General features: G+C 42.3%; 1 protein-coding gene across 2 annotated transcripts in view; it reads right to left on the reverse strand.

The window, feature by feature from the left end:
* The window catches only part of PUS7 (pseudouridine synthase 7), a 57389-nt gene extending 37242 nt beyond the window's left edge, over positions 1–20147 (reverse strand). For both annotated transcript variants that reach the window (XR_009542051.1, XM_060157260.1), the window contains exons 1-5: positions 19938–20147; positions 9953–10370; positions 8992–9076; positions 8757–8858; positions 1228–1372 (exon numbers count right to left, since the gene is read on the reverse strand). Coding sequence is in view for 1 of the 2 variants with exons in the window: in XM_060157260.1 (XP_060013243.1) it covers positions 1228–1372; positions 8757–8858; positions 8992–9076; positions 9953–10370; positions 19938–20064 (877 nt within the window). In the remaining variant the exon portion in view is untranslated. The remainder of the gene's footprint in view (positions 1–1227; positions 1373–8756; positions 8859–8991; positions 9077–9952; positions 10371–19937) is intronic.

Raw genomic sequence — 20147 nt, forward strand, 5'->3', positions numbered from 1 at the left:
TAACATCAATAACACAGAATATTTAATATATAATTTTTCATGAATTATATGCTGGAATTATAATTTTTTGTGTATATTTATTTAAATAAATTAACAAAGTTAATTAAAAAACAAAAACCACCAAAAAAAAAAACTTGTGCCCTCAAGCAGTCCCAGAACACATCATCTCACTGCCCTTTCTGGTATCCGCTGAGAAGTGACATCCGGCCTCCATCCTCTCCTCCCCACAGCTCAAGGTTTCTCACTATGTCACTAACCAGACTTACTGATTTGATGACATGACTTTCTCAGGCACAGCTAAACCTTATTTCTGCTCCCATTTTTCTCACACTCTCTCCTTTCACTAGAACCACAGTTAGAGACAATTAAGGCTTCATCCACTCACAGCATTAACCTAAGAGAATACTGACAAAGCACTGATGGCTTGAATGCTCTTTTGTTATATAACAATCATCTAGTTTTACTCCAACAAATATACCTAGAAATAACTCTTCACTAACAGGTGTCATCAATGGTAGGGGAGAAGGTGAGGAAACAATTTTTCCTTCTGTAATTCTCATTAAAATTTTATCTGCTGATTTGACAGGTAAAAGAAGAAAAATTACCCAATTTTTCTTAAGGTTATGTGCAAATAGAAATCTTCATGGCTGGAGAAAACAGAACATAAATATCAACAGGATGTACTGACAACACACCCATTTCAAATGAATGCTACTCAGTGAAAGATGGGATTGGGCGAAGGGGTGGTTTTCTATATATCCCACGTTTTTATGTGTAGTGAAGAAGGTACTCACGGTTGGAAAGCAGCAGCACTTTCAACAGAGGGACTTTGCAGAATATGCCACTGGGATAGGTGACAGCAGTTTCTGTTCATCTGACAGCTTCCTTACCTCCATTAAGAGCACAGAATGAGCAATATCCTTCCGTTTTCTTCTTGAATTGCCACTCAGCCTGCTCTGCTCTTCAGGGAACATGTCAAATTCCTAAGACTCTCTCTCAGGCACCACTATCATTTCAGCAAATCCGTACTCACATATAAGACCTACTGTCCCCTTACCAGACACAGTCTGCAGGATTGCTCTGGCATCTGAAATGATATTATTCGCCTTCTTTGAAGGAATGACATGATCAATATCCTTCTCTGAACAACCGCAAAATGACCCTTGAACATGAACAGTCAGAGAGAAGGAGGAGACGGAAGAAATGCCGAGTCACTAGCATACTTACTTGCCAGAGCCTTTTTTCCAGCTGCATGATAGGCTACAATATACTTCTTCCCCTCTCTATCTTCTGTTTTTGTTTCTAATCCTGGAAACAGAGATTTAATCGCTTGATGGATGACGGTTCTTTTCTCTTTGGTGTCCTCAATAACCTATTAAAAACACAGATAATGATACTACTAATTTGACAAACATTAAATAAGAAAATAATACTAAGGAATTAGTAAAAACACTACTCATCTTAATAATGATGTGAAGTAACCAAAGTACAGGGGTATGATTTCAAAAGTCTTTTTTTCAATTATTTTTTTAATTGAAGTATAGTTGATTTACAATGTTTCAGGTGCACAGCAAAGTGATTCAGTTATACATATATCTATATATATATTCTTTTTCAGATTCTTTTCCATTATGGTTTATTACAAGATATTGAACATAATTCCCTGTGCTATACAGTAGTAGGTCCTTGTTGTTTATCTATTTTATATACAGTAGTGTGTATCTTTTAATCCCAAATTCCTAATTTATCCTCCCTCCCCCCTTTCCCCTTTGGTAACCATAAGTTTTTTCTCTATGTCTGTGAGTCTGCTTCTATTTTGTAAATAAGTTCATTTCTATCATATTTTAGACTCCACATATAAATGATACCACATTGTATGTCTTTCACTGTCTTACTTCATTTAGTATAATCATCTCTAGGTCCATCCATGTTGCTGCAAATGGCATTATTTCATTCTTTTTTATGCTGAGTAATATTCCATCGTACATATGTACCACATCTCTACCCATTCATCTTTCAATGGACATTTAGGTTACTTTCCTATCAGAAATCTTTTAGAGCTTCACAATACTGCAAATCCTAAGGGCCCATTTGGGACTTCCCTGGTGGCGCAGTGGTTAAGAATCCACGTGCCAATGCAGGGGACACGGATTCGATCCCTGGTCCAGGAAGATCCCACATGCCGTGGAGCAACTAAGCCCGTGCGCCACAATTACTGAGGCTGCACCCTAGAGCCAGCGAGCCACAATTACTGAAGCCCGCGTACCTAGATCCTGTGCTCCGAGATGAGAAGCCACCGCAACGAGAAGCCCATAAACCACAACATAGAGTAGCCCCTGCTAGCCACAAGGAGAGAAAGCCTGCACGCAGCAGCGAAGACCCAACGCAGCCAAAAAAAAAAAACCAGCCCATTTATTGACCTTGTACAGCCGCCAGGCACTGTACCAACCACTTCACAATCACTGTCTTACTTAATCCCAATCAGCTCCCTATCATGCCACCAGTATATCTACTTAAGAGATGAGGAAAGTGAGGCTGAGAGAAGTTAAGGAATGTGTCTAAGATTATATAGCTGTAGAGTGGAAGAGCCAGATTTGAAATTCAGGCTGTCTGACTCCAGAGCCACCCATCACAGACGCTCCCCCTTAGGGACTCGGCTGAACAATAAATACCTCAGGGCTCACACATGGAAAAGCAGGTAAGCTGGGTCTTTGGGGATGCCAGAAACTCATTTCCCCGGATAGTCAAGTCTACTACTGCCTCCAATGAATCCTGTTCTATACTGAGTAACTTTATGATGACATTCTAGTACATCTGTTCACAAAAAGAAAAATCTACACCAAGAAAATGTAAACTTATTAGTTACACAACTGTTTTTCAATTTCTGAGCATGTCTTACACAGAGAAATACATTTCATACTTGGAATCAATAGCCAGCAATATGTATGTGTTTGCTCCTTATTAAAAAATCGAACAGAAATTTACAGAACAGTATTTATCCTTACGATGTGCAATACACTGTTACTTTCTATTTTATTTTATTACATTTTTAAAATGTTGGTGAACAAGAGCTGGTTCTTTAAAAGGGTAAACAAAAATCGACAAACCTCTGGCCACACTCACCAAATAAACAAAATAAGAAATGAAAGAGGAGAAATAACAACCGAAACCATAGAAATACAGAAAACCTTAATACTATGAACAATTATATGCCAAGAAATTCACCAACTTAGAAGAAATGGACAAGTTTCTAGAAACATACAGCCCACCAAAACTGAATCAAGAAGAAATAGATAATTTGAACAGACCAATCACTAGAAGTGAAATAGAATCTGTAATTAAAAAACTCCCTGCAAACAAAGGTCCAGGACCGGATGGCTTCACTGGGGAATTCTACCAAACATACAAAGAACAACTTATACCGATTCTTCTCAAACTCTTCCAAAAGACTGAGGAGGAGGGAACACTCCCAAAGTCATTCTATGAAGCCACCATCACCCCATACCAAAACCAGACATAGTCACTATCAAAAAAAACAATATCTTTGATGCAAAAATTCTTAACAAAATATTAGCAAACTGAATCCAACAACAAATAAAAAAGATTATATACCATGATCAAGTTGGGTTCATCGCAGGGTCACAAGGATGGTTCAATCTATGCAAATAAATCAACGTGAGGGACTTTCCATTGCAGGGGACACAGGTCGATCCCTAATTGGGGAACTAAGATTCCACATGCCACACGACGCAACCAAAAAAAAAAATTCAATGTGACATCAACAAAAGAAAAAACAAAAATCACATGATCATCTCAATAGATGCAGAAAAAGCATTTGATAAAATTCAATATCCAGGGCTTCCCTGGTGGCACAGTGGTTGAGAGTCCGCCTGCCGATGCAGGGGACGCGGGTTCGTGCCCCGGTCTGGGAAGATCCCACATGCCGTGGAGCTGCTAGGCCTGTGAGCCATGGCCGCTGAGCCTGTGCATCCGGAGCCTGTGCGTCCGGAGCCTGTGCTCCACAACGGGAGAGGCCACAACAGTGAGAGGCCCGCATACAGCCAAAAAAAAAAAAAAATTCAACATCCATTCATGATGAAAACTCTTATCAAAGTGGGTATAGAGGGAACAAAGCTCAACATAATAAAAGCTATTTATGACAAGCCCACAGCCAACCTAATACTCAAAAGTGAAAAGCTGAAAGCCTACCCACTAAAATCTGGAATAAGGATGCCCACTCTCACCACTTCTATCCAACATAGTATTGGAAATCCTAGCCACAACAATCAGACAAGAAAAAGAAATAAAAGGTATCGAAATTGGAAGAGAAGGGGTAAAACTGTCATTATATGCAGATGACATGATTTTATATACAGACAACCCTAAAGACTCCACACAAAAACTACTAGAACTGATAAATGAATTCAGCAAGGTAGCAGGTTACAAGATTAACATACAGAAATCAGTTGCATTTCTTTACACTAACAATGAAATATCAGAATGGGAAAGCAAAAAGACAATCCTTTGAAAAATCGCATCAAAAAAAAAAAAAAACCCAAAAAACTGGGAATTCCCTGGCGGTCAAGTAGTTAGGACTCAGCACTTTCACTGCCATGGTCCCAGGTTCAATTCCCAGTCAGGGAACTTAGATCCTACAAGCTGCACAGTGCAGTGAAAAAAAAAACAACACTGAGGAATAAACCTGACCAACAAGGTAAAAGCCTTACATGCTGAGAACTATAAAACATTGATAAAGGAAACTGAAGATGATTCAAAGAAATGGAAAGATACCCCATGTTCTTGGATTGGAAGAATTAATATTGTTAAAAATGGCCATACTACCCAAAGCAATCTATAGATTTAATGTGACCTCTATCAAATTACCCATGACATTTTTCACAGCACTAGAACAAATAATCCTAAAATTTATATGGAACCATATAAGACGCAAAATTTCCAAAGGAATTCCGAGGAGGAAGAACAAAGCTGGAGGCATAACCCCCCCCAGACTTCAAACAATATTACAAAGCTACAGTAAAACAGTGTGGTACTGGCACAAAAACAGACGCATGGATGAATGGAACAGAATAGAGAGCCCCGAAATAAACCCACACACCTATGGCTGATTAATCTTTGACAAAAGAGGCAAGAATATACAATGGGAAAAAGTCTCTTCAGCAAGTGGTGTTGGCAAAGCTGGAGAGCCGCATGTAAATCAACAAAGTTAGAACACTCCCTCACACCACACCCAAAAATAAACTCAAAATGGCTTAAAGACTTAAATATAAGACTTGACACCATAAAGCTAGAAGAGAACATAGGCAAAACATTCTCGTAGCAATGTTTTCTTAGCTCAGTCTCCCAAGCCAATACATATAAAAGCAAAAATAAACAAATAGGATCTGATCAAACTTGCAAGCTTTTGCACAGCAAAGAAAAGAAAAATGAAAAAACAACCTACCACCTGGGAGAAAATATATGCAAATGATGTGACTAACAACGGATTAATTTCCAAAATACACAAACAGCTCATATAGCTCAATATCAAAAAAAAAACCCCAAACAACCTAGTCAAAAAATGGGCAGAAGACCTAAACAGACATTTCTCCAAAGAAGGTAATACAGATAGCCAATAGGCATATGAAAGATGCTCAACAATGTTAATTACTAGAGAAATGCAAATCAAAACCACAATGAGGTACCACCTCACACTGGTCAGAATGGCCATCATTAAAAAGTCTACAAATAACAAATGCTGGAGAGGGTGTGGAGGAAAGGGAACACTTAGACACTGTTGGTGGGAATGTAAATTGGTGAAGCCACTATGGAAAACAGTCTGAAGGTTCCTCAAAAAACTAAAAATAGAATTGCCATATGATCTAGCAATCCCACTCCTGGGCATATATTCAGACAAAACTATAATTTGAAAAGATACATGCACCCTAATGTTCACAACAGCACTATTCGCAATAGCAAAGACATGGAAACAACCATAATGTCCATCGACAGATGAATGGATAAAGACGATGTGGTACATATAATATATACAAGGTAATATTACTGAGCCATAAAAAAGAAGGAAATAATACCATTTGCAGTAACATGCATGGACCTAGGGATTATCATACTAAGTGAAGTAAGTCAGACAGAGAAAGACAAATACCATATAATATGTGATATGTGCAGTCTAAAATATGATAAAAATAAATAACTTATTTACAAAATAGAAACAGACTCACAGACGTAGAGAACAAACTTACGGTGACCAAAGGAGAAAGGGGATGGGGGGAGGAATAAATTAGGAGTTTGGGATTAACAGATACAAACTACCATATATAAAGTACACAAACAACAAGGTCCTACTATATAGCACAGGGAACTATCAATATATTCAATATCTTGTAATAAACCTTAATGGAAAAGATTATGAAAAAAGAAAAATATATATATATATATATGTAAACTGAATCACTCTGCTATACACCAGAAACTAACACACTTTAAATCAACTATACTTCAATTAAAAAAAAATGTTGGTTAAGTTACACTAAATTGATTTCATGACCCACTGATGGACTGCAACCTGCAAGCTAAGAAGATGTAACTACTACTAGCTAAACCTAACAGTATTCTAGCAAAATTAAAAATGTAAAAGAAAAGTACACTATAATTATAGATAAGTGACATTTTCATATCAAAAAGTGAGCCAGGGAATTCCCTGGAGGTCCAGTGGTTAGGATACTGTGCTCCCACTGCTGGGGGCCTGGGTTCAATCCCTGGTGGGGGAACTAAGATCCCGCAAGCGGCACAGCGCAGCACGCCCCCCCCCACCACACCTCCACCAAAAAAGTGAGTCTACATCTAGAATTCACTGAAAGCAATGAGCTGGAATCATAATTAGTGTATATGAATGAATACATATTCAGACCTCAAAAATTCAGAAAGTCCATCCTCCTATTTTTTAGATGAGGACACTTGCCCATGGTTAATACTCTTTAATGTAAAACCTTTCAGTAGATGGCACAACTATGATTTTTAAGGTGACAGTAAATCTTGCCATCTCTGTAGGAAAAGTGTATTATGGGGCTAAGATATGTATCTGCGTTGCACAAGCAACGGAAGCCTGGATCATCCTCCTAGACAGCTCTCAAAACCAATTCTTAGGAATTTTCTCCTTGGCATTGCTGGACATTTTGTCTATGAGTAAATTCAGTAATTAAAGATCCCTAAAATTTTAACAGTACATATATTTGGGAAATTTTGGTGGGTAGACGAGGAGATGAGGGTTGGAGGCAAATAATAAATTCTGAAAAGTTACAGTAAACTCTTTTTACCTGGGAGCAATGGAAGGAGAAATTTCAAACAACCCCAAATCCAGCAAGTCGCCAAAATATAGGACAAAATGAATTTAATAAACTTTAAATTCTAATAATCTTGTGCTTCAAGATTCTTAAAATCTTGTAACATATTTGCTTTGCTACAGAGATCACCTAGAGCTGCTCTGTTCCGTATGGTCATCACTAGCCACACGTGGCAACTGAGCACTTGAAATGTGGCTAGTCTGAAATAGAGATGTGCTACCAGTATAAAATACCACTGGATTCTGAAGACTTAGTAGGAAAGAAAGAAAGTAAAACATGTCATTAGTAATTTTTAAAATATTGATTACATATTGAAATATTTTGGGTAAATAAAATATACTGTCAAAATTATTTGCCTGTTTTTACTTTTACATTTTTTTTGAAGATTTAAAATTAAAAACATGGCTCGCATCACAGTTCCACTGGACAGGGCACTTCCCTGGCCATCCAGTGGTTGAGACTCTTCACTTACAATGCAGGGGGCACAGCTTCGATCCCTGGTCAGGAAACTAAGATCCCACATGCCACATGGCACAGCCAAAAAAACAAAACAAAACAAACAAAAACAAACAACAAAACAAAAAGAATCCACCACAATTCCACTGGACAGCACTAATCGAGAATAAAATTTTCATAATGAAAATCTTTTTAAAAGGCATTTACTGTTCTATTTAGTAGCTAAGCTCTCTTTTTCTTGAATAGCAGAAGTAGACTCAAGATGAGGAAAGCAACACTCCCTTACCTCCTTCCCCCAATTCCTCCCCCTCCCAGAGTCCAATTTGAGACCACGAGGCCTTTGGAGCCAGGGCTTCCCTATCAGGACCATTGTCAGGCTGCGACAGTCCTTTGCAGCAGACACTGTGTGATATAATGGTCACTTTGCAATTCTAAACAACAGATTTCTTTGTTGATTTGTGGTCACATAAATTTTTTAAGCAGAAACATAACTTTTTTTTTTTTTTTTTGGGCCATAGCTTATCTGGATACTCGTTATCTGCCACTGATAAAAACATTTTTAGTGCAATGCACTTTTAGATCAAAAAGGGCAAAGCCATTCTTTTGTTAACTACTGTAATTTTTCCAAAAGACATTTATTAACATCCACCCAACCAGAAGCAATTCAAACCCTGGGGACTTCCCTGGTGGTCCAGTGGGTAAGATTCCGCACTCCCAACGGAGGGGGTCAGAGTTCGACCCCTGGCCGGGGAAGTAGATCCTGCATGCATGCCGCAACTAAAAGTCCACATGCCACAACTAAGAAGTCCACACTCGGCAACTACAGATCCCCATGCCGCAACTAAGAACCGGTGCAGCCAAAATAAATAAATAAAATAAATAAATAAAAAATAAAATAAAACCCTAAAAAACCTTTTCATATGGTTTTGTGCTACTTACCTCGATGGCAACACTGGTTTCCTTATTTTTAAAAAGCTGGAGCTCTTCTAAACGCTGCTTTTCTTCAGCTGTTAAAACCGTAAATACATCTTCTGAAGGATCCTTTAAAATAACCATGAGAACTCCCAGTGAGTCGCACACAGAATTCGAGGCTGTCAAAGCTCTGTATTTCTATGATCTCCAGGAAAGGCTATTTTTATTCAGAAGGTGACTTCTGCTAGAGAGCTGCTCTTACCTCTTCATCTACTGGGACAGACAAGTCACTCAAATGGCTGATCCGTCCATTTTTTCCTATTTCGTGAACAACGAAGTCAGAATATCTGAGGAAAAGAAAACGTAAACTCTCAGAGCATTAACATTTTGCTGCCTATTAATTTTAGGAGAAAGTTTCTCAACAGTAAGCCTTATCATTGTGCAAAACAGGGATGAAAAATAAAAACCTTCAGTGCAAAGTCACGGAGTTATTGTTTTCTGGTTTCACAATGAATTCTAAGCCACACCTTGGCTTGGTACCAGAATGTACAGAAAAGACCCTCTGAACTTCTAGAATAGTCTTCCAGAAAAATGCCTAACTCAAAGCTTATTAATGTTGCCCTATGATTATACAGTCCATTCTAAAGTAAATCACAAAACACAGTAAATTTAATCAAATCAGAAGCCTGTGTATCTACCGTGAACCACCCGGAAGCTTACCTTTATGCTAAAAACTTTACAGACATTATTTAAAATACTCTCAACAACCCTCAGGTAGAATTATGATCCAATTTTGGACAAGGATACTGAAGCTCAGAGGAGTTAAGTAACTATGAAGTGACTGAAGTGGATTCACACCCAGATCCACCTGGCTCCAAAGACCACCTTCTTTCTCCTGCAGATGTGGCCCATTCAGGTGAAAAATTTTTAAGATCAATTCAAGGGAAAACTTGAAACCATTTAAAGTAATATATTCTAAGGAAATAAACAGCACCCATTCACATATTGACAGGGGATGCCACAGGGAAATTGTTATTTAGTCATTTTATCTTCAGATAGTTTCGTTTACTCATCCAGGCAGCTTTCCTTCATCCTATTCCTTATTGACCATCAGTGTGAACAATCCTTGGGGACAGAAAGCTAAATGGAAAAAAGGACTGCTGATTTCTTTCTAGAGAAAAGAACTAATGTAACTAAAACAACCTGACGTAAATGAAACATACCTTTCTTTTAAGATTCCTGAGAATCCTTGGTGAGAACTCACGAACTTGGTGATGCCCACATCCAGCTCGGTGAGCCCGTGCTTCATCATGCTGGCGAAGCTCTCTGCCTCTTCCTCCTCCTCCCCCTCCTCTGAAAGGCCATCTTCCTCCCCCTCCTCCTCCGACTGGGGGTCAGAATTCTTTTTATCCTCTCCGGCCGTTTCGGGTGGCCCAGGCACCTTTTCACCACTGGGTAGAGAGTTGTTCTCTAGCCCGTCTTGACCTTTGGTCGGACAGCATTCTGAGACCTTCTGTCTCTTTGCCTCACCTGGGGCCACACTGTCATTATCTTCGACGGCAACGGACCCCCGTTTCAATGACACACCCGTCATTTCTGTCATCTCCATTTTCAAGGTTCCAAGAAAACATTTAAGAGAACCTTTTAGAAGCAAGAAAGAGCAGGCAGTAACAATCACTTCAATAAAGAATTGGGTTTCAGCAAATAGAGGCACATTTAACTTTGTTCCTAGGGTCCTAAATATCATTTATGAAAATAATTCTCCCAAATATACTTTTAGTGGCATAGAAAAATGATACAGTATTTCTGCAGGGAATTTGACAGCAAAAGCCTTAAAAATATGGATGCCTCTTGACCCAGAAATACTACTTTCAGGGATTATCCTAAAAAAATAATTAAGAAAGTGCTTAAAGTTTTAACTGTAAGGATGCCCATCTCAGTACTTTTACATTAACAAAAAATTAAGAACAATGACATCTAGGTACATAAACTGAACAACATGTAGAAACAATGTGAAAAGAAACCGGGAAAGGTAGTTACTTCTAGGAGAGGGTGTAGGTGGCTGCGGAGAGCAGGGAGACTTGTTTTTACTGAATACCACAGTTGTAGCACCTGAGTTTTGTTTCACATATATTGTTATCGTTTAGGAAAGCTGATTAAGTTAAAAGTATATAAATAAATTTACTAACATGAGTCATTTACTAATATGACTGATACCATGTCATTTTTATTTATTTATTTATTTATTTTTTTTTTTTGCGGTACGCGGGCCTCTCACTGCCACGGCCTCTACCGTTGAGGAGCACAGGCTCCGGACGCGCAGGCTCAGCGGCCACGGCCCACGGGCACAGCCTCTCTGCGGCATGTGGGATTCTCATGGACCAAGGCACGAACCCGAGTCCCCTGCATCGGCAGGCGGACTCCCAACCACTGCGCCACCAGGGAAGCCCCATGTCATATTTTTTTAAAAAGCAAGGAGAATGGGGAGTTCTTTAATGAGTATAGAGTTTCAGTATTGCAAGATGAAAAAGAGCTCTATATATTGGTTCCACAATGTGTATGTACTTAACACTAATGAACTGCACACTTAAAAATGGTTAGAATGATGTTATGTGTATTTTGCCACAATTTAAAAAATACAGATTATCATTTAAGTGGCCCATACACAATGTACCAAGCAAAAGTCTAGGAAACCACATGCACTTCCCAGTACGGAGCACACACTTATCTAAGACCGCAAGTGCCTGTCTAATTTGATCTTATTTGATGCGCTTGTTGAAATAAGGATAAAGCTTCTTCCTATATTACCTATATAGGGAAATGCTAAAATTAACATACGAACTTGGTAAACATTAAGAACATAAATGAGCAGAATATTCTAGTTCTCCAAGGCTTGGTTAATAAGAAGCCCACCTACAGAAGCATCTACAGTAGAATAATAATGATGAACTAAATTTTAAGAATCCGGGGCTTCCCTGGTGGCGCAGTGGTTGAGAGTCCGCCTGCCAATGCAGGGGACACGGGTTCGTGCCCCGGTCCAGGAAGATCCCACGTGCCGCGGAGCGGCTGGGCCCGTGAGCCATGGCCGCTGAGCCTGCGCGTCCGGAGCCTGTGCTCCGCAACGGGAGAGGCCACAACAGTGAGAGGCCCACGTACCGCAAAAAAAAAAAAAAAAAAAAAAAAAACACACAAAAAAGAATCTGTATTTGATCTTGCCTCATTGTCAAAAGTCAAGAATGGAAAGAAAAGTGAAAAGTGGAAGGCTACAAAAAAAAAAGAAGGCGGGGGGAGTAGAGAAAAATGTCAGAAAAACAATTTCCTTTGAAAGACAAAAAAAAAAAGAAAATGGAAGAAACCAAGAAACGGGTACTGAAGTAGACTACAACTAGTTATACAAAATTATCTCTAATCCAAGTAAAAAAGCACTTATTCCTTATGTGTTCTAAGCAAGGTATAGTAAAAGAGAATGCTAGTTTATGAGATGCTGATGGTGTTTCATTCTCACTTTATATCAACGGAACTGTCCTCAGAGCCTACACACCAGTGACGGAGGCAGGCAGGGCCCAGGGCTTCCCTGAGACATGGGAACACACAGAAGACCTCAGGGGGCATTGGCGTGAGGGGGTCTGAGAAGACCTCTTCCTAATGGAAGACTAGATGTGAACACCCGAGTCAAGCTTTGGGGAACGAGTAAGAGAGAGGCTGTGCAAAAAGCGGTAGGAAGGTGGTACAGCATGTGCAGAGGCACGGGAGAGCATGGAGCGCGGGAGCAACCCCACTGAGCTCATCATGCATCACGAGGGTAAAACACACATGCAGAGAACCTACACTTAAAGCTGGGGAGCTGGCGGAAGCCACACCAAGCTGAACTGAGGAGATTACATCCGAAAAAACAAATCGTCACCTGATGCATAAGTCAGAGAGATTTCGCGGTATCCCTTCGAAGAGAAATACCGGGGTTAGGCTGGGAGATTAGGTAAGACGGCAACTGAGGTAAGACGGCAACTGAGGTAAGAAATCAGTACAATCTGATCTAAGGCTGAGGCAAAGGTGACAGAAAGGAGGGGTGGATTCAGGGACACTTAAGAGGTGGTGCGGACAGGACTGGGTGATAAATGTGAGAGGAAAGAGGAAATGCTACAGGATGACTCAGGTTTTCTGTCTCGGGGAACTGAGAGGATAAGGGGAGCTCTTCCTGACACGGGGACCCTAGGAAGAGGCATGGGGGGAGGAGGGATATAAGCACACGTACAGTCCTGCGGTGTTGCTGGCACCTGGGGTACATCCCATGGCCACTTATTACACTGTGTCACACATATTCTCACCCCAAACCCACAATGGCTTCCCGATGCCCCAGTGGCGGTGCAGACCTCAACCAGGGGCTGGACATGTCCTGTGAGCAGATGATGCGGAACCACGGGCTTCAGAGGGAGCGGCGTCACTGCATAAGTGCCTGCACGAGGCCAAGAAGGCGGTGCCGCCCACAGAGAAGCCCCAGGTGGTGAAGAAGCACCTGTGCAGCGTGATCATCCTGCCCGAGATGGTGGGCAGCATGGTGGGCATCTACAACGGCAAGCCCTTCAGCCAGGTAGAAATCAGCCTGGGATGATGGGCCACTACCTAGGTGAGTTCTCAGTCACCTACAATCCAGCACTGGGGCCACCCACGCCTCCCGGTTCATCTCCCTCAAGCAGCCTGCTGGCCACTAAAGACACAGACAGCTCTAGAAAAAAACGAAAACAAAAAACCCTCACAACGTTCCCAGCTGGCAGGACAGGATCTACCAGCAGATCCCGATACCCTTCTTGAGGTGAGAAGAGGAGAGCACGGCCAGTAACAGCCACATCCGCAGCTGGGCTCAGACTTCACGGTCTGCAGGACGTCTACCTCCTACCCAGGACGCAGAGAACTCATCAGTCTCCCTCTCAACAACGTGATGGCCATAAGCCTGGATGGAAACACCAGTTACTTCCTCTGCTCCAACCTTCTGCTTTGGCACCATCCATCATCCAGCACCATGTGCCACTATCTTCCACACAGGCCTCCGACGACCGAGGCCCAGCCCGCACAGGTGCCCACTCCCAGCCTGACCATTCACGAGCTCTCTCTTGTGGGAGGTCCTCCACACCTGTCTCAGCCCTGGGCTCCCTTGTCCTTTGAGACTCATCTGAAGACCACGAGCCCTGACCCCCATGCCTTCCTCTCTGTTAAGTCCATGTCTTCCCATTTTACCTCCCTTCATCTGCACTACCCATGTGGGCACCCAGATACCGTGCTTTCCCTCACCACTTTCTAGCTGTGTAACTGGTCTGAGTAAATTACTTAATCTCTCCAAGCCTCTGTTCTTCAGCTGTAAAACGGGAATGACACGTGCTTCACGGGACTGTGGTGAAGATTAAATGAGATGACAAACACAGAGTGGCTGGCCACAGTAGGAACTAGATAAATGCCAGTCCCCTGTTCTCCCTCAAGAGGTCTGCAGATTCTTTGAGGACAGTAATTCTTTTGTGCCTGCCAGAGAATCCAGAGAGGTATAACAAGCATCAATAGATATTTTGAAGAATTCTTGAAACAGGTGCTGAAACTGTTCCCCATCTACAGGTATCAAAGACCTACTAAGTAGCAATTCCCTAATGAAATACTGGACCTGGGCAATGACATCCATGGCCACTAACATCACAAAAAATAGACAACCAGACACTGCAGGCCCCTGAAAGGACACGCTGTTATCTATGAAGTTCTTACTGATTGAAACCCTATGTCTAACTACTAGTTTAGATGGCATACACGGACAAAAGATGTTAAACACCACCATGCAGAAGCAATTAGCAAAAGTGTGAATGTGGGAAACTCAACAAGGACCAGGACAGTCCTTCAACTAATAAACAGCAAGACAAAAAAGAGGAAAGGGTAACATATAGATAAACCTACAAAGAAATGCAATGGGTGGATCCTTCTTTGAATCCAGGTTTAAACAAATCAACTGTTTAAAAAGGTACTTATGAAACAATCAGATATACTGAAACAGAAAGGATATTTGATGACATTGAGATAGCATGGGGCTTCCCTGGTGGCACAGTGGTTAAGAATCCGCCTGCCAATGCAGGAGACACGGGTTCGAGCCCTGGTCCGGGAAGATCCCACATGCTGCGGAGCAACTAAGCCCGTGAGCCACAACTACTGAGCCTGCGCTCTAGAGCCTGTGCTCTGCAACAAGAGAAGCCACCAGAATGAGAAGCCCACGCACCGCAACGAAGAGTAGCCCCCGCTCTCCACAGCTAGAGAAAGCCTGCACACAGCAACAGAGACCCAATGCAGCCAAAAATAAATTAAATAAATTAATTAATTAGAAAACAAACAAAAAAAAGTATCTTCATTAAAAGATAACATGGTCAACTTTTTAAGGTATAATAATATCATTGTGGTTACACTTAAAAGTAGAATCTTTGTTTTAGAGATACAGGATGAAATCTTTATGGTTGAAAAGATATGAAGTCTGGACTTTGTTTCAGAATAGTTTACCAGTGATGAATGAAAGTGCACTGGGGTATAGATTTAAAACAAGACTGGCCATGAGTTGATAATTGTTGAAACAACAATGGGTGATGAGAATATGGGGATGTCATCACATCATTCTCTCTACTTTGCATGTTTGAAATTTTTTATAATAAAAATAAGAGTTCAAGGTATCAAAAGGTACACTAATTATTCTATTCTCATCAAACCACCACTCTGTCCAGCTCTACTGCTCCCTCTCTCCCATCACCTGTTCTTCAAACACAGAGACCTGCAGTCCCAAGATACCACCCCTTCCATCTTCATTTCTTCAAGCGCCCCAAACCTCAACAGCTCTTAACTCCTAAGCCACACTCAACACTCCTGCTCACTAGCCCAGTTGCACGATCCTTGCTAAACCTCAACCAAGTACCAATCCTACTGTCTCCATCTGTGTTCCTGGCTGCTGCTGGAGAAAACATCACCAGGTGAGGGGACTTCCTCTTGTGACAGCCCTCCATACTGCCTGGCCATCCCTGGTCAGCAGGGTCTTCTCCAAGTCCTGTGTGCCACTCACAAAGAAAACAGGGATCCTGGGACAGACACACCTCCTTCCAGCACATTCACAAGACCCCTTATTATAACCATTCTCCTGCAACTGCACCCCTCTGAAGGGAATTCCAGACTCCTTTTAACAGTCACTCACTCCTCATCCCTGCACTCCATCCCCTCAGCAAATACTCACCGCGCACCCCTGTACCAGGCGTTATTTCCAGGTACTGCATGCGACACCCTAGCAAACCAAATAAACGCCCCGCCAGCGTGGAGCTTACATTCTGGTGGAAGATCTGGCTTCTACTCCGTGCTTTTGTCCTGCTTCTCGGGTGCTCTTTTCCCCTCCTGCTCAACATGCTGCTTAAATTTGGGCTTCCCCAGTCCTGTACCCTTCTCATTCCCAAGTTTTCCAGCCAAGACGCATCTCCAACTCCCTGATTTACTCAGGGGAGGGGTCCAAGGCAATCATAACGACCGCTAAACAATGATAGTGTACAGGGAGCTCAATCAAGCCTTGCTTCAACCCTGCGACTTAGGCGTCATTAATATTCCCATCTTAGCCACTAAAAAACAGACTATCTTGCTCTAGGTCACACAGTCTGGTAAGAGGTAGAATCAAACATCAAATTCAACATGCCCCAAAGTGATCTCATCATTTCCCACCACAAATGCACTTCTATTATTTATTTTTTTAATTAATTAATTAATTTTTTTTGGCTGTACTGGGTCTCTGTTGCTGCACGCGGGCTTTCCTTAGTTGCATGGGGCAGGGGTTACTCTTCGTTGCGGTGCGCAGGCTTCTCATTGCAGTGGCTTCTCTTGTTTCGGAGCATGGGATCTAGGCGCATGGGCTTCGGTAGTTGTGGCTCACGGGCTCTAGAGCGGAGGCTCAGTAGTTGTGGCGCAGGGGCTTAGTTGCTCTGCGGCATGTGGGATCTTCCCAGACCAGGGATCGAACCTGTGTCCCCTGAATTGGCAGGCAGATTCTTAACCACTGCACCACCAGGGAAGCCCTGCACTTCTTTTAAATTGCACCTCTCAAGGAATGTTAGCAACAAACTACCAGTCACCTAAGCCAAAATATGGACATCACCCCATCTCCTCACTCTCCCCTATGTGAATGAAATTCTAGAAGGTTTAGGACAGCATTGTTACACCTAACATCCCTGGAATGAGAATACTAGCAGATCGTGGATCTGAAGTATCAACCACTGGTTTCAACTCTTGCTTGGCAGTTTGGGCATATGACTTGGAGCCTGATCTAGGTTTTGCCATTTACCACGTGGGTCACCTCTCTTAAGTATCAGTTCCTTTCCCTTTAAAGCTGAAAATGATGACTTGGTCAAAGGTCTGTACTAGCTGCTGCTATTCAACTGTTGGTCATTAATATTTATTATGGATGGTTTCCACTGCAGAACTGAGTATTGCTGAGTCTGGGGAAAACCAAAGCTTCTTATGCTTCTTTTGTTCTCTGGACTAATGATTAAACATGGCTTTCTCCTTCAGATACCATTTAATTTTAAGAGACCCTCAAAGCACTGCCAAGAGCACCAAATAAACAGACCTTTAGTATCTTTTGGCAGTCCTTTTCTTGATACTGTGGACACTTGCCTGATCTCTTTTTCTTGTTACATTTAATTGTAAAGACAAGCTCATTAAACAAAAGTATACTTTTCATTTGTTTTAGCCAACGGCCCTAACACAGAGATTATTAAAGTATATATAGCACAAGTGATTATAAATCACTCAATATAAATTTTTTTAAGTTCTGTCTGTGGGCCTAGAAGCCGAGAACATATTTGCTAGAACAGGTATGCAAACGTCTGTGCTAAGGGAGGCAGAACTCAAATCAGTGTTGTTTTCTTAAGCAGAAACTACACAAAAGAGAAGACTGAAATGAAATATAATTTTTAAATGAGAGAATGAATCATGTGAACATCCAAGAGGCCAAGAAGAATTCAACCAGAAAAATAAAACAACCCTGACCGTCCCCATTTGATTTCCCTAAGGAAATGAGCTTTGCATTCAGGATAATCTAAATATACATATTCAAGCCTTCTACCTCAAAGCTGTAAAAAGTGACTGGCTTTAAAAAAAAAGGGGGGGGGTATGGGGAGTAAAGGGACCAGCTTTATGAGTTTTCTAAATGGTACTAAAATTTAAAAAAAATTTTAAGAAACATAATGCTGTACAAAAACACTATCCATGATACTAATGAGAGCTTCTCAAATGTCAACTAAAATCTTTATCGACCAGAAACTTGATGCTATGACTGGGAAGAGAATGAAATTTAATGATACTTACCCATGAACTCAACGTCCTACACAATTCTTTAGAGGGAATACTAAAGTAATAGGTTTTGTTTCTTTTACACTCTGAACGAGCCAAATGGGATTAGAAATATTACAATTTTAACAGTATTTAAAAGTCTGTTTCATTAAGACATTAGATTCACCAATAAGCTTCCTCTACAATCCACAACAAAAATAAAGTTTAGCATTTTCAAAATTTTAATACAAGACTGACAGTCCCTTAACATTACTTCCTGCAAAATGAACATCTAAAGAAGAGCCATAATAATCTTATCTGTACTTCAAAACCCTCCACAACTTCCACTTTTTAAATGCATCTATCCTCCGTCCTCTGCAAACCATCAAGAATCCCTCCAGCTTTCACAATAAAAAGCACTCTCTTCAGGGCAGCGCACATACCACACTCTAATATGCGATGTCATTAAGTCCCTTAGATTCATTCATTTCACAAATATTTATTAACCACCTCTTATGTGTCTGGCACTGTTCCAGGCACTGGGGAAAAGAGAAAAATTTCCTACTCCCATTAAGCTTACATATCAGAGAATAAAATAAAACAATCTCAGAACATGCACGCATAAGAGCTACAAGTCAAGCAGAGTAACGACAGTGAGAGTACGAGGGGTGCTCTTTAGTGAAGTCTCTCTAACGAAGTGCCTTGTGAGCAAAGACTTGAAGGAAGACATGAAAAGATGTGTGTGTTCGGGCAGCAGGTACAGTGCCTGTAAAGAACCTGAGGCCGGAGCAAACTTATTCAACAGACCAGCTGGACTGTTATTTCTCTCTCCTACTTGGGGCCAAAAGCCACGTTTCATTAACAGCTCTACTGCACCAGCTTCTATCAATCAAAAGATACGTTCAAAAGGAGTTATAAATTAATACACACGAACTGTTGGCTACTTTGCCTAATGATTGAACAACATCACTGCCTATCCAGTATGAGTGTACAGTCTGATTTTGGGCAGGTGCCTCGATTGCCAAGGCAAGGAGGTGCAAGGCAAGGATTGCCAAGGTGATGGGGGGTATGCCGGCTTCACAGATTAGAGACTTGAAACAAAAGTCCTTAGTAACCCTATATTTTCGGAATGAAAAAAAAAAAGGGTCGGACAACGGAACCAAATATTTGAAAGACTAAACTCTCCAAACCCTATTTCTTGGCAGGCGCTAATACCCAGGCAATGAGGGTGTACTGTTAAACCTCTCGGTGCAGGGTTGGCGGTAACGACTCCGTGCGGATGGGTCAACACGCCCAGCAGCACCTCCTCCATCCACTCATTAAACACTGACCGAGAAAAACTCCGGTTTGCTCCTACACTGGAAGACGTATACAAAACAAGCAGTCACCTGAGTGCCTGCTTGGCACGTAGTAGGTTCGCTGTTAGTAATGACAGATAAATAAGAGAACGAAAGCACGTGGGCTGGACCCGGTAGAAGCCTGGCTCAGCGGTGTACGGAAGCTATAAAGGGCTTCGGGATAAAGGCGGGTTTTCTCTTCCGGGAGGAAGAAGAGTTTAGGGAGCCTCAGGGGCAAAGAAAGGGAGGAGTGGGACTGAGATCCTCGGGCTAACAGCGCCGCGGGGAGGAGGGAGGGCGCGGCGCCTGCGAGGACCCGCCGGGAGAGCTGGGGCGGGGCTGGAACCGCCGAACCGCAGAACCAGCCGGGCTCCCGCCACGCTCCCGCAGGCACGATCCGTAATGGAGGCGCCTCGGGCGCGCCGCGGGCTCAGACCACGGCCGGGACGCCTTCCCAGTCTACGCTGCCCCTCCGGGCGGGGTTTTGGGCCGCGTGGCAGGGCCGAGGGCTGGCCGCAGAGCCCGGGCGGTTGTGGGGAGGTCGCACACTTACCCGGGGCCTGAGAGCGCGCGCGCGGCGCGGACCGGGCGACAAGGAGGCGGGCGCGCTGCTCCGGGCGCAGGAGGGCGGCGGCGGCAAGGGCCACTCGTAAGAACCAGCCGCAAGGGCGGCCAGGCATAAGCAGCGAGCTCGGTAAGCACCTGGACCCCGCCGCGCTCAGGCGGACTCACAGCGGCTGGCCTCGCACACGTGCGGCGCAAC

Source organism: Lagenorhynchus albirostris, chromosome 8 (genome assembly GCF_949774975.1).
Source record: "Lagenorhynchus albirostris chromosome 8, mLagAlb1.1, whole genome shotgun sequence".
Taxonomy (NCBI): Eukaryota; Metazoa; Chordata; class Mammalia; order Artiodactyla; family Delphinidae; genus Lagenorhynchus; species Lagenorhynchus albirostris.